Source organism: Periophthalmus magnuspinnatus, chromosome 23 (assembly GCF_009829125.3).
Source record: "Periophthalmus magnuspinnatus isolate fPerMag1 chromosome 23, fPerMag1.2.pri, whole genome shotgun sequence".
Taxonomy (NCBI): domain Eukaryota; kingdom Metazoa; phylum Chordata; class Actinopteri; order Gobiiformes; family Gobiidae; genus Periophthalmus; species Periophthalmus magnuspinnatus.
In genome coordinates this window covers 8,679,399-8,693,470 of record NC_047148.1, presented here as the reverse complement: position 1 = coordinate 8,693,470, position 14,072 = coordinate 8,679,399, and the positions used below count along the sequence as shown (strand labels likewise).

Genomic DNA, 14,072 nt, shown 5'->3' with positions numbered 1-14,072 from the left:
GGTAATTGTGTATTTGGGTGTTGTTGTTTTTTTGTCTCTTTTCAATGATTAGCCAACTTTAGTCCCAATATTCTGACAGTACCACAACCTAAATTTAGCTGGAGTGAGCGCTCTGTTCCAGCGGGCATCTCTGCGCTGTAGTCCCGCCTCCATCTTTGAAACGTCGCCAGCGCCAAACTCTAGTTCTGGTACAGGGACGGCGTCGGTAAAATGACCCCTGGTACCGAAGAGCCCATCTGGAGGAGAGTGGTATCGGTCAGTGGAGTGATCCCCCGGTCCAGACACGGTCACCGAGCAGTAGCCATCCGGGAGCTGATCATTGTTTTCGGCGGAGGAAACGAGGGGATAGCGGAGGACCTCCATGTATACAACACTGGTGAGCTAATGCTAATGCTAAAGGGGATAATGGCTAATGTTTTTAGCATGCCCCAACAGTGGAAAGCTGCAAAATACTCGCTTTTGTGCATTTGAAGTACTTGTAATACAAAATCATAAGAACATTACTACCATTGCATCGTGTAACAAGAATAAGCTCCTCTAAAATGACCGAGATCCAAGTATTTTAGTAGTTGTAACTTCAGTTGTGTCCACATAGTGTTCAGCTAAAGTTACAGTTTTGACAGTTGTTAGCGTGAAACTTGAGTGTGCTGAGCAGAACACAAAGATCCTTAGAAAGCTAATTTGGTGGAAAAAATGTAGCATCTGTACCATGCATCTTGGCCAAAAACAGTACTATTAAAACATTTTGCATTGGTTTGCAAAAGTTTTGGGCTCTAGCTCTTGGCCTCTCTTGTAGCTACCACTCTTGTCTTCCAAGTGTTAAATTCACTATTCCTTCTCTGTACATCTCTAGAGTTTCAAACCATCTAAATCCAACCACTGGTATCCTAAACTTCTAACATTAGCTGTATCTCTGATGTATTTATGAGCATAGAGATATTTAACTCTTATTTGCATTTTGTTGGTATGGAAAATTAATAAGAAAATTGAGGAAACACCACCTGCATTTTACTCATGAGTATATGTGTCTTATGTGTTTTGCAGTGTCAAAACAGTGGTTCCTCCCAGCAGTGAGAGGTGACATCCCTCCTGGCTGCGCGGCTCATGGCTTTGTTTGTGATGGGGCTCGAATTCTCGTATTTGGTGGAATGGTTGAATTTGGAAAGTACTCAAACAGCCTATATGAACTACAAGTAATGTTCACCATCTGTTTATTGTTACTTGTAACATTGTGTTTTTTTTTATCTTATTTATTCAAATTTTGCATTTGTAGGCAAGTCGCTGGTTATGGAAGAAGCTGAAGCCTAGAGCACCAAAGACTGGATCTCCCCCCTGCGCTCGCATTGGTCACAGCTTTACTCTTGTAGGAAACAAATGTTATCTTTTTGGAGGATTGGCAAATGACAGCGAGGACCCCAATGGAAACATACCCCGGTACTATATAGTACTAATCACCTTTATTATACACATAAACTTTAATAATAATTTTAGTTTGGATTTATTGCTTTATGGCAACTATTCAATATCAACTCCCTTGAGTTTTGCTTCACCCCCTTTTTCTGAGCAGAATATTTAGTTTTTATTGTTATATTTTTTATTCTTTTACGTTCTTCTTTTTATATATTGTATTTTATAAACGTTTAGTGCATTTTGCTCAATATTTGACTGTACATTTAGGATTTAATATCTTTAAGAGAACAATATTTATGCAGTTTTTACTCTTTGCTTATAGCCAGTTATCTATTGCAAGTAATAAAAGAAAATCTGTTGTCTTTAAAATAAGACAATATTACATTCATATATGTTTTATATTCAGATACTTGGGAGACTTGTTCGAGCTAGAGTTACAGTCAGTATCGGGAGCGAGAGGCTGGAGCATCCCAGAGACAAAAGGAGGAGGTCCTTCTCCCCGAGAGTCCCACACGGCAGTGGTTTACACTGGGCTGGGTTCCCCAAAACTCTACGTGTTTGGGGGCATGCAAGGCTCGCGATTAGATGACCTCTGGCAACTAGACCTTGGTATGTTTTATGTTGAGGCTGCATGCAATATTTCAATATCGCCCCTAGTTTATTCTTTTATTAGAAATGTGCAACTAAATGTTTGAAAAATGCTGCACTTCAGCTTTACCTTTATTCTCTATTTAGATGCAATGGTGTGGTCAATGCCTGAAACCAGAGGCTGCAGACCATTTCCCAGAAGCCTCCACACAGCCAACGTCATCGGAAATAAGTAAGAAAGCTGGATTTTTTTTTTTCTTTTAAAGCACATTTGATTGATAACTCCTACTTAATGTTAAATGTCTTCTTGTGATCCCTCTGTGCAGGATGTATGTGTTTGGAGGCTGGGTGCCAATACCAGAGACTGAGAGAGAAAAGGCCATTGGAACAGAATGGATTTGCACTAATTCTTTGAGTGTCCTCAATTTGGGTTAGTCAAACTGTACTTATGCTGCAAAACCAAATGAATCTATAGTGCTCTCTGCAGGTTTAAGTTTACAAATATTAAAAAGGCATAACACTGCAGACAAAGTAGTGCCATCCTTATTCAAAATATTTTTCAGTCTAATAACATTGAACAAATAAATTCTATTTTAGGTCAAGCAAAATTATAATTAAAACAGTAATATTGCATGCTGCTGATTATCAACATTTTTGACAAACCCAAAACATCCATGTAGCGCTCCATATATGCATGCTTTACCTTGCTTAAAAATGTTATACAAATCCAATGTCTGTTGATATATGTCTTGTTACTCAGACACGTTGAGCTGGCAGGATCTGGGTCCGGAGCTACCCGAGAATGTAGAGTCTCAGATGGAGAGCCAGGGTCCTCAGGTGGAGGACCCTTATGCTGTCCGGCCCCGAGCCCGAGCGGGACACTGTGCTGTGACTGTGGGTTCCCGGCTGTACATGTGGAGTGGGCGGGACGGATACAGGAAGAGCTGGAGCTATCAGGTCTGCTGCAAGGACCTGTGGTATCTAGAGACGGGTGAGAGGAGTATTGAATTTTAAAAAATAAATGTTTTCACACTTGCTAATATTTGACCCTAGGAGAAAATGAAGAATGCATGACTAAGAATTTTACCAAATTTTCAGAGGGAATAAACATTAGTGATGTGATTGTAGGTGTAGTTCATGTTGTTTGTTGTATATTGGAATTATGGCTGTAGTCAACAAAAAAAAGTCTTGGTAGACTAAATGCATGGTGTGGCGAAAGCTATTTTGTATCTCTTTGTCTGACCCAAACTGCAGTCACAAGACTATACCTTTATGGGAGTTAATGCACAACAAATATTTATGCACAAAAAGTAAAAACAGATAAAACTTGTGAATCATGAATCATCTTCCTTTGTACATACATACAACCCCAATTCCAATGAAGTTGGGATGCTGTGTAAAACCTAAAAAAAATACAGAATACAATGTTTTGCAAATCCTTTTAGACCTATGTTGAACTTAATATACTACAAAGACATGATATTTAATGTTCAAACTGATAAACTTTATTGTTTTTATGCAAATATTCACTCATTTTCAATTTGATGTCTGCAGCACGTTTCTATAAAGCTGGGACAGGGCATGTTTACCACTCTGTTACATCACCTTTCCTTTTAAGCGTTTGGGAACTGGGGACATTAATTGTTGAAGCTTTGCAGGAGGAATCCTTTCCCATTCTTGCTGAATGTACAACTTCAGTTTCTCAGCAGTTCGGGGTCTCTTGTTATATTTTGCGCCTCATAATGCGCCACAATGAGAGACAGGTCTGGACTCCAGGCCTGTCTAGTACCTACACTTTTTTACTACGAAGCCACGCTGTTGTAACACGTGCAGAATGTGGCTTGGCATTGTCTTGTCCCTGAAAAAGACATTGCTTTGATAGCAGCATATGTTGCTCCCAAACCTGTATGTACCTTTCAGCATTAATGATGCCTTCACAGATGTGCAAGTTACACAGAATCAGAATCAGAATCAGAATCACTTTTATTGATCCCCGAAGGGAAATTCTCTTAGTTAACCGATGCCACAACCACAGGATAGAATTAAGAATAAAAATAACAATAACAATAACACATGCCATGGGCACCAACACCCCCCCCGTATCATCACAGATGCTTTTGAACTTTGCGTTGATAACAATCTGGATGGTCCTTTTCCTCTTTGGCCCACAGGACACGACGTCTATGATTTTCAAAAACAATTTAAAATGTGGACTTGTCAGACCAAAGCACACTTTTCCACTTTGCATCAGTCCATCTCAGGTGAGCTCGGGCCCAGAAAAGCTGTTTCTGGATGTTGTTGATATATGGATTTTGCTTTGCATGGTACAGTTTTAACTTGCACTTGGAGATGTAGTGACGAACTGTGTTAACTGACGATGGTTTCCTGAAGTGTTCCTGAGCCCATGTGGTAATATCCTTTACACATTCATGTTCGTTTTTATTACTAAGGGATTGAAGGTCACGGGCATTCAGTGTTGGTTTTTGGTCTTGCCGCTTTCGTGCTGAGATTTCTCCAGATTCTCTGAATCTTTTGATGATATTGGGGATGAAATCCTTTAATTCCTTGCAATTATACACTGAGAAAAGTTGTTCTTAGACTGTTGGACTATTTGCTCATGCTGTTGTTCACGTGTTGTTGTTCACATAGTGAATCTCGCTCCATCCTTGCTTGTGAATGAGTCCTTTGGGGATGCTCCTTTTATACCCAATCATGACACTCACCTGTTTCCAATTTAACTGTTCACCTGTGGAATGTTCCAAACAGGTGTATTTTAAGCATTCCTCAACCTTCCCATTCTTTTGTTGCCCCTGTCCCAAATTTATTGGAACGTGTTGCAGGCATCAAGCTGAAAATGAGTGAATATTTACATAAAAACAATAAAGTTTATCAGTTTGAACATTAAATATCATGTCTTTGTAGTTTATACAGTTCAATATAAGTTGAAAAGGATTTGCAAACCATTATATTCTGTATTTTTTATTAAGTTTTACGCAGCGTCCCAACTTCATTGGAATTGGGGTTGTATAAATACCAAAAATACTAGTTCTTAACTCACTCACTTCTCCTTTCTGTTGTTATCCTATATAAATCCTCATAATCTGTATAAAATGATTTGGCATTTAATACACATTTTGATCAACTAAGACACCATAGAGCAAATCGGCTAAACGACTAAAGGGCTACAGCCCTAATAGGAATGCATATTACACAGGTGGTCCCACTTTATATTGTGCTGTGTAAATGTTTAAATGTACATGTGTAAAGCATTGCAATAATGTTTCTTCTATTTTTTTTTAATTTTCTTCAGCTCTTCCTTCTACTCCAGAGCCAGTACTGCTCATCAAGTCCACAGTGAACTTGCTGCATGTGGCCTGGCGCCCCCTAGCTGCAGCAGACTGCTACCTCCTCCAGATTCACCCAGTGAGTTCTTCCAGCAATGGAGTAATTCAAAACCAGGATTCAAGTAAAATACAAGACACGAAGGAGGAAGATGCCGCTGGTAAGTTTGGCAGAGCACCTCAGTCAAGATCTATTATTTGAGACTAATACAATATTCTGTTTTATATTGTAGGCAACAAAGGTCAGGCTCAAAAAGAAGACACTACCAATAAAGGGGAAAATTCATGCACAAAGGTAAATTATTTCGATTCAGTGATTTTCTATTTAATATAAACTATTGGCCAGCCTATGTTATGCCTGAGTGAGTGACATATGACCTCTCAGATTAACGAGTTAGTTTCAGTTACCTCTTCAGTGCAATTTAAAATGTAGTTTAATTAACTGCTACGATTCTATGAATTGCTGTAGAGATGGAATATGACTACATGGTGTTGAAGAATTGTGAAGAAGGCAAAATCATGACCAGGCATATTAAATTATACTGTTATTTGCCAGTATTTCAAAGTATTGTAACATTCCAGTGTAAGGAAACATAACAAATTTCTTCTGGTTGTTTGTTTTCTGAACACAAGGGCTACAATAGGCCGTAACCAGTAAGACCAGTAACTGACAAATAGAACCTTCACATCAACTTGTTGGCATTGCAGCCAAATGTCATATAAAAAAAACACACATTAACAGCAACGCATAAACACAAAACATCTGATCATTACATTATTAAATGTAACATGCAAATATGTTGGTTACTTGGTTAATCTGCACAAAGTAATCTACAATTATCTCCTACTGTCCAGGAAAAAGAACAGCCAGATGGAGGAGGTTCAAATACCAAACACAATAGTAAGTCAAATTTACATCATATATATATATGTGTATATATATGTATATTTATGTATATATATGTATATATATGTGTGTGTGTATATGTATATGTATGTGTATATATATATATATATATATGTGTGTGTGTGTGTGTGTGTGTGTGTGTGTGTATAATATTATTATTTTTTAATGAATTTGATTTTCATGTGCAGCTGATAAGGAGACATCTACTGCTGGTGACTCAGCTCAGTCCAGTGAGTGCTCTTGATTAATATGAAACCAGATTTTTTTAAATATATATATATGTATATGTGTGTGTGTGTGTGTATATATATATATATATATATATATATATATATATATATATATATATATATATATATATATATATATATATATATATATATATATATATATATATATATATATATAATGTATGTATGTGTGTAGGGGTGTGTGTGTGTGTGTGTGTGGGGGTGGGGGTGTGTGTGTGTGTGTATGTATATGGGGGTGTGTGTGTGTGGGGGGGGGGGTGTGTGTGTGTATGTATATGTGTGTATATGTGTATATAATTTTTTTTTGTTTCCTCTATTCTAGGAGCTGAAAAAAATGAACAGGTATGTGGTAACTTTCTGTGGTATAGTATTGTCATTTTTCATACATTTGTGTTCACTGTTAATAAATGTAATGATCTTCTCCAGTCTAAACAGCCAGACACCGGTACATGGTTTGATGTTGGTGTCTTTAAAACACTTTTCTCTGAGGTCAATCACTTTTATCTCTCACCTGAAAACGACCTGAGGAGAGTCCCAGGACCTCAGGACTATCAGGGCCGTGAAAGGGAGCAGCTGTTGCCTGGACAGAGCTACAGGTTCAGAGTGGCCGGGCTCAACAAATTTGGAGCCGGAGACTTTAGTTCAGTCAGCGAGTTCAAGACCTGCCAGCCGGGGTTTCCTGGAGCTCCTTCAGCCGTCAAAATCACTAAGGTAAGCTGTTGGTGGTTTTAACATTGTCCAGTGTAATGATATTACATGGAGGCAAGACACTGTTGTTCCTTTTGATTACACTGTTCTTTGCCATGAAATATCTTAAAGGTAAATTTACAAATGTTGATCCTCTCATTTCTATTATCGACTAGACCCTAGAACTCACTGTTCAAAACAAAAATCAGCAAATATTATGATGTCAACTGAAACCAAGCAATTTGAAAATTGTACTTCTATTAAAATATGTTTATTTTTGTTTTTCTGGTTTTGCCAGGTCTCTGTGTCAGTATTATTTGTTTCCCTATTACATTGTGCATAAAGATTTTTAGATTAGATTTATTTGTCATTTTTATGTTACATCAAAACAAAATTAATTACCAGTTATAATGGTGAAATCCATTCATTAAATCATCGACAAGTAGATATCGTTTAGAATAGAGTATATCAATTGCTCCTGTCTGGACCTTCAAAAAAAGGAAAATTGTGTTATGCAACTATGTATTTGGAAAACAGTATTTAAACTAAATTGTATTTAAGCTAAAAACTAGAATTCAAAAGTGTATTCTACATTTCAACTCCCCACATTTTTGATAGACATTGTTGTAAATGTTTTCCTCTGTCAGCTCAATGACACAGTGCACATTGCCTGGGATGCGCCCTCCTCTCCATCGGGGAAGATCATAGAGTACTCCATGTACCTGGCGGTGAAAAAGAGCCGACCAGGCTCCAGCTCTGAGCGCCCGGGGCAGATGGGCTTTATCCGGATCTACAGAGGCACAAAGACATCCTGCTCCGTCAGCTCATCCCACCTGGAAAACGCACACATCGACTGCTCCCAGACAAACCGCCCTGCCGTGGTGTTCAGGATTGCAGCCAAGAACGAACAGGGCTACGGGCCAGCCACTCAGATACGCTGGATACAAGGTCTGCTCTTGTATTAGGAAAATGGTGTATTCTATTTTTTATGAAAACAAATGAAATATTGGTTTATTCTATTTAATTAACGTGAACCCAAAACTTATTCCACCAAACTAAAACATGTACAACAGGCTAATTCTCCTGCTAGATACTTTGATTATAAACCCAGCTCAAGATATGGACATTGATCCCTGGGATCAGCACTCCCCACTGCTCCTGACCAGGTCCATAACAAGTTCAACTTTAGAGCTAACATCACGATTTAAAAATGCTAAGAAAAATCGGCGCGACAGTAGTTACATTTATTCTATCCGTAAATCACTATTGGTGCAGAGCTGACAGTTTTCTATGTGCATCCATTGAAAATAAACTTCTGAAACTTTTTGTGTTTTTAGTTCCCACTAAAATGCAAAGCTCCACATCCAAAGCAGACAGCAGTACAGCGGACCATGATGCAGCAGACAGGTAAAAGTTTCTTATAGTTTAACTAATTTTTATTTATTAGCACTTTCATTAATTATGCTCATTTACATGTTTTTGCAGCTCAGGTTGAAGATATTTGGTACTGTATTTTAGACTCAGGAAGTGGGCTGAATGCCACCCTAAAGTTGTACAATATAATAGTTTTGTTAATTTATTTTTATACGTATTTAATTGGTCCCTGTACATGTGTATTCATAGGTTTAACCACTTTTAGAAGGTTACTGAGACTGACTTTATGATCTTCCCAATATTTTTATGAACTCGAGGCCAGTGCCTTAAACGTCCTTCACACTGTTATTTCTGTCTCTGTGTGGAAAAGCGCAGATGCGGTGTTTCCCTTTAAAGGAGAGACTGTGGTGCCAACCATACCTTATTTTATTTCTTGCATTGTAAACCTATACAAAATATCCCTTATGTATTAAATGGGAAAAGTGGCATTACTACAATACATTTTTTAGAATTGCTTATGGCACCATTGTCTCGGCACATTTTTGAGAGAAACACTACAGATGGTACAATGTAAAGTAATAAACCATATTTACTTACCCATTCACAAAGTATCATGTAGCATACTTTATGATTGTTATTATTGTGTTGTATTATCTCAATGACAATCACAGTTTGCCTGTAACAGTTTGTAAGAGCATTTTTGTGTTTTTATTTCACTCTTGTTTTGTATATTTCCTTTTACTTTGGTTATTTTATGTTGGTTGTGACTGAAGCCTTTCCTATGTATTATTGTAGTTATATAATTCAAAAGTATATATGCAGCTCTATTCTTCATGCAGAGCAAAGCACTTCTGTTATTGAAATTAAAAGTATAAACTGCATTTTTTTCCATTTCTTTATTTCTTTACTCATGTTTGGCTGGAATTTTGATGCCAAATTTATATTTTCAAATTACTTTTCAGGACATTCAATATATGTGTGTATTTGGTAAAGTTTACTATTATCAAATTTGTATTTTTTTTTATAGGATATGAGAATTAATGAATTAATTTGGTAAAAAATAAATGACATGGCAAGCAAATTATTTTATATCCAAGTGTGAAAATTCTCACCTTTTCTCAATATCTGTAATTGACTGAACTGTAAATGTCCACATTCCACTCCAGTCAGTTGGCATATGGGTAAATTGGGCTGGGAAAAAGGTAAATAAAGAAGGCTCTGATATTGGAAAGAGGTGAGTCATTTTATTTAAAACATATAAAACAAATAGGGCACGGCTTTTTACAATGTTTGGCAAAATATTGAATGTAATTACAATTGGCCAACTTTTTATGAGCAGTAGTATTCAATAACATGTACATCCTATAAACGTATGTAATGTTTTTGTGCATTTCCTTCTTAAAGTCATAGATAATTGGAAAAAAGTACACGGTCAGAGAAGTGGGCGTCCCCTCGGGGATTAGTCCTTTTAATAGCATGACTTTTGAAAGCATGTCAAGTTGATTTATACATCTTTTTGTACTTTTTTTGTTTGTATGCAATGCTATGGTGCTCTGTTTATCCGCTTTTGATTAATGTTACTATGTTCACGTTAATAAGTCAAGATCCCATGTTATTTCTGCGTTATTACAAATGGCTACATACGTTGTGTAAGTGCCTTGTCTTTCATTTATTTCATTAATTTAATTTAACTTTTGCACAGAAAAACATGTCTGCAAAAACCTTCTGTGTTTTGTGCTATTACAATCTTACATCCTTTGTAACTTGCAGTTTATAGCCTGGAGTCAGGATTCTCATTCATTCTGTGGATTTTAAATGGCTGACTAAAGTAACAGTAATCACCACTCACTTGATCTTGGTATCTACAACAGAAGCGGTCTCGAGATAAGGGCTAATCACTTGAGACCCATTCACACAGCCCTATGTAAATGGATAAACTGTGATTAGAAGTGGCCACCATGGTTACTCCTTACAACAAACCTTTGCAGAATAGCTGTTAATAGTACACTTAGGAACCCAAAGTTGCTTGTGTTGTTCATACCATGTTTTTAATCCATAGGTGTCCATAGTCAAATTAAAGATGTCATTTAGGGGCAGACACCAATGTCAAAATGCAAAAGAGCAATTTGATACGACGACCAGACCAAACTTTGAACAATCATACACGCATCAAATACCAGTCGTCCAGGTATGATCCATAGCAAAAGAAAAATTCAAATCTGTCAACTGGACAAAAAGGTGTAGGAGTGAAAACATTTTGCTGCTCATCCAAGCTGCTCATTCATTTCTGGACAGATTACTGGTGGACACTGCCTTCTATCGATCGAGAGAGGAGCTCGATACACTGAAAGTGAAACACGCCTATTGTTTGCAGTTTTATTGATGATTTTACTGAGATGCTTTCAGTCGTATGCACAGACTTTGATGGTTTAGTCATCACAAGTGATTTTAATGTACATGTGGATAATGTGTTTGAAAGAAACACTAAAGAACTCAATTCTGTCCTTGAAAACTGACTCGGTCAGGGCACAGAAAAGGGAGTGCCGGAGGGTTCATTATGAGTTTTATAGAGAAAAAATGTACATGTACAAGCACAGTTTATGTAGAACAAGGGAGAGGTATTTTTCCGACTTTAATGAAAGTTGCAGTAACGACTCTTGTGTCCTGTTTGCAACAGTAAACAGATCTCCAGCTCCACTGCCATTAGAACTAATTTCCACATCTAGGTGCAATGAGTTTGCAGTATCCTTTAATAACAAGGTTCAGGGCATTAAAAATGTCATCAATTCCATGATGCAAACAACAACACTACAGCCACCTAGATACCTAGAGCACCTTGCACCTTTGCACCTGTAACTGACAAAACTATCCAACAGATTGTCACCAGTCTGACGTCATCTCGGGGGTCTCAGAGTCGCGGGCCAATTGGGGCCCAGGGGCCCCGAGTTTGTGACCTCTGCTTTAATATGAAAGTTTAATGTTATGTATGGCACTTTACAGTGTTGTGTGCTGAGCTGAACAAACCTGCTCCTGTGGTGTAGGCCTGTCCCAAGCAAGATGGCGGCTACACTAAGGAGTACACATTTTCGGCCGGGTACTTCAATGGGTATATATATATATATATATATAGTGGGTGCATGTGCACATATTCACGGGGCTCTGAAGCACGTTGTCATGGAAATAAGTTCAGCAATTAGCTGATGGCTCATGGAGCATGTTTGATGATGCGCAGTCAGTGTGAACAAGACCAGACCAAAAGTAAAGTAAACTGAATGAAAAACTGAAAAAAACAAACAAACTTTTGTCCAGTTGACATAATTGAATTTTCTTTTTTTATGATCACTAATGAAACACAAATATGTAAAGTGTTGTTTATGTCTACAAAAATACAAAAGAAAATAACTACTGAAATGTTTAATTTAGTTCTCATGCTGAAAAAAAAGTACAAAAAATTGTTTATTTTATAAAATGTACAAGTAAGAAAGAAAGTTTCACAAAATCTACATGTAAATAAATTTAATACATAACACTTTTATAGTGCTTTTCATGACACAGTCACACAGGCTAAATGTAATATGCTCAAAATGTTAATATGCTAAAACAAACTGCTACTCATGTATTTTGTGCTTCAAGTTATGAAGACTGTTGTCACATTTCTCAGAATTAAAAGGGAAGTGAACATGATAAAGGTTGCGATACATAGTTATAGATACAAGTACCGTATTTTACGGACACATTTATATTTATTCAGCCACATAAAGCACAGACAGAACTGAATATGTGTCTGGTATGTTAACATAAGATGTTAACAGTTATTCAGATGACTAAAGCATAAAAAAACAAGCTAACAAGTTTACTCTTGATCTCCCTCCAAATCACTAAATCCATTGAATTCTTCAACCTCAGTGTCGCGTTTGAACAACTCCATCAACTCTGAAGGAAGTTCTGCTTTCCAGTTTCCACTTCCTCTTGTGCGTGGCTGTCATCAGACTTAGCAGAATACGATTTTCTTTTAGGGGGCATTTTTGTTTCTCAGATGTCCTTTAAATTACCTTAATGTTTAAATGTTCAATGGTAGAGGAGTAGTAGATACTGGTACACAAGCGTAGACCCTCACGCAGTTGTCAGTGGGACAATAACGAAGATGTGAAATTCTATATTTTAATAATTTCACATATAAACCACATCTGAGTATAAGTCGCACCTCCAGCCAAACTATGAGGAAATTGCAACTTAGAGTCCGGAAAATACGGTATATGCTGTGAATAAAACAATACAACATCTGTGAACAACGATTTACAATAAACTTGATTTGACAAAGTGAATCTTTGTTTCAGAGAAAAATGTTGACTGAAAACAGAGAAACAAAACTTCAGGACAGGATCCAACTGCTGGAGGCCAAAATCACAGAGGTGGAGCTGGAGGCAGAAGCTGCTAAAAAGTGACTCTTTCAACAGTGTGTTCTAAGGTGGTTTTCACATGTTACTGTTACCTAACCAACAGATTTTATACAAACTCTAGTCTAGAAATTATAACATCTGTGTCTTCCTCAGGTTTTTATTGTACACTTTTGCACTGTATTTATAAAATTTTGAAATGTTAAATAATTAAAAGTTCATATGTGGTTGTAACATTGTCCAGTTATTTGAGGTGCATTAAGTCCTTGTATCCAGTGTTAAACATTTAATTCCAAGAGCAGCTTTTCAGTTCATCAAATTGCTTTTTTACATGATGCAGATGCTCTTTTAACTCAGAGGGGGCGCCATTCTGCTCCAGTTTTTCTTGGATCTGTGGGAACACAGTTTGAGGCACATTGAGCTGTAATCACTACAGGAAGTTTAAATTACAACATGGACTAAAACACCAAGATTTTTTTAAATACAAATGGTACATAGAGTGCCCAAATTTTCATGATTTAGGGTTTACCAGTCAACTTCGCTTTGATAATTGCTCTGAATGAGAGAACCACATCCGCTTAAAACTGAAGGAATGAAAGAGATTAGAGGATGAACCAGAGTGAACATTTTATTTTTCTATTTAAACCTCTGCTTTTTATTAATATTTGGGGAAAAAGACACATTTTTACTTGCAGACTATAAAAGGTATTTTTTTCATGAATGTCCAATTTTACACATGAAGTAAAGTTATTATTTCTGACAAGTGAAGGAAAAGTCAACAGTAAGAGGAAACTTTAAAAGTACCAACGACATTTCTTCTCTATTAGCATCTTTTGAGGCACTTCTGCTTGTACCAACTTGCTTTATAGAGAATGTATATGTAGAGGCTTCGCTCGGCAAACTTTATAATTCTATATATAAAGTTTCTATATGACTTTTTAATTCTGTACCTAAAGTATAGAACCACATTTAAATGAGGAAAAAAAACTATTCTTTATTTTCAGATTTTACGGTGTAATGGGGGATTTTTCTTTTATTGGGTTATTACTATAAAATGCCATAATTAATACAGGAAGATTTCCTCCTGAAAAACTACTTTTTTCTACATTATACCAAA

General features: G+C 36.8%; 1 protein-coding gene across 2 annotated transcripts; it reads left to right on the top strand.

Moving 5' to 3' along the window:
• Positions 1-122: 122 nt before the first annotated feature.
• hcfc2 (host cell factor C2) lies at positions 123-8,840 on the top strand. 2 transcript variants are annotated; one of them, XM_033989308.2, is made up of 16 exons: positions 123-376; positions 1,045-1,193; positions 1,274-1,434; positions 1,817-2,019; positions 2,146-2,230; positions 2,325-2,428; positions 2,759-2,989; positions 5,309-5,500; positions 5,573-5,634; positions 6,195-6,240; positions 6,435-6,476; positions 6,820-6,839; positions 6,924-7,208; positions 7,832-8,132; positions 8,522-8,591; positions 8,670-8,758. In XM_033989308.2, exons 1-16 carry the CDS (start codon positions 211-213, stop codon positions 8,677-8,679), a joined length of 2,127 nt encoding a protein of 708 aa, XP_033845199.1. In that variant the 5' UTR covers positions 123-210; the 3' UTR covers positions 8,680-8,758. The 2 variants fall into 2 exon arrangements, with proteins under 2 accessions (XP_033845199.1, XP_055087694.1); XM_055231719.1 differs by lacking the exon at positions 6,435-6,476 and having other exon boundaries at positions 183-376; positions 8,670-8,840.
• Positions 8,841-14,072: the final 5,232 nt, after the last annotated feature.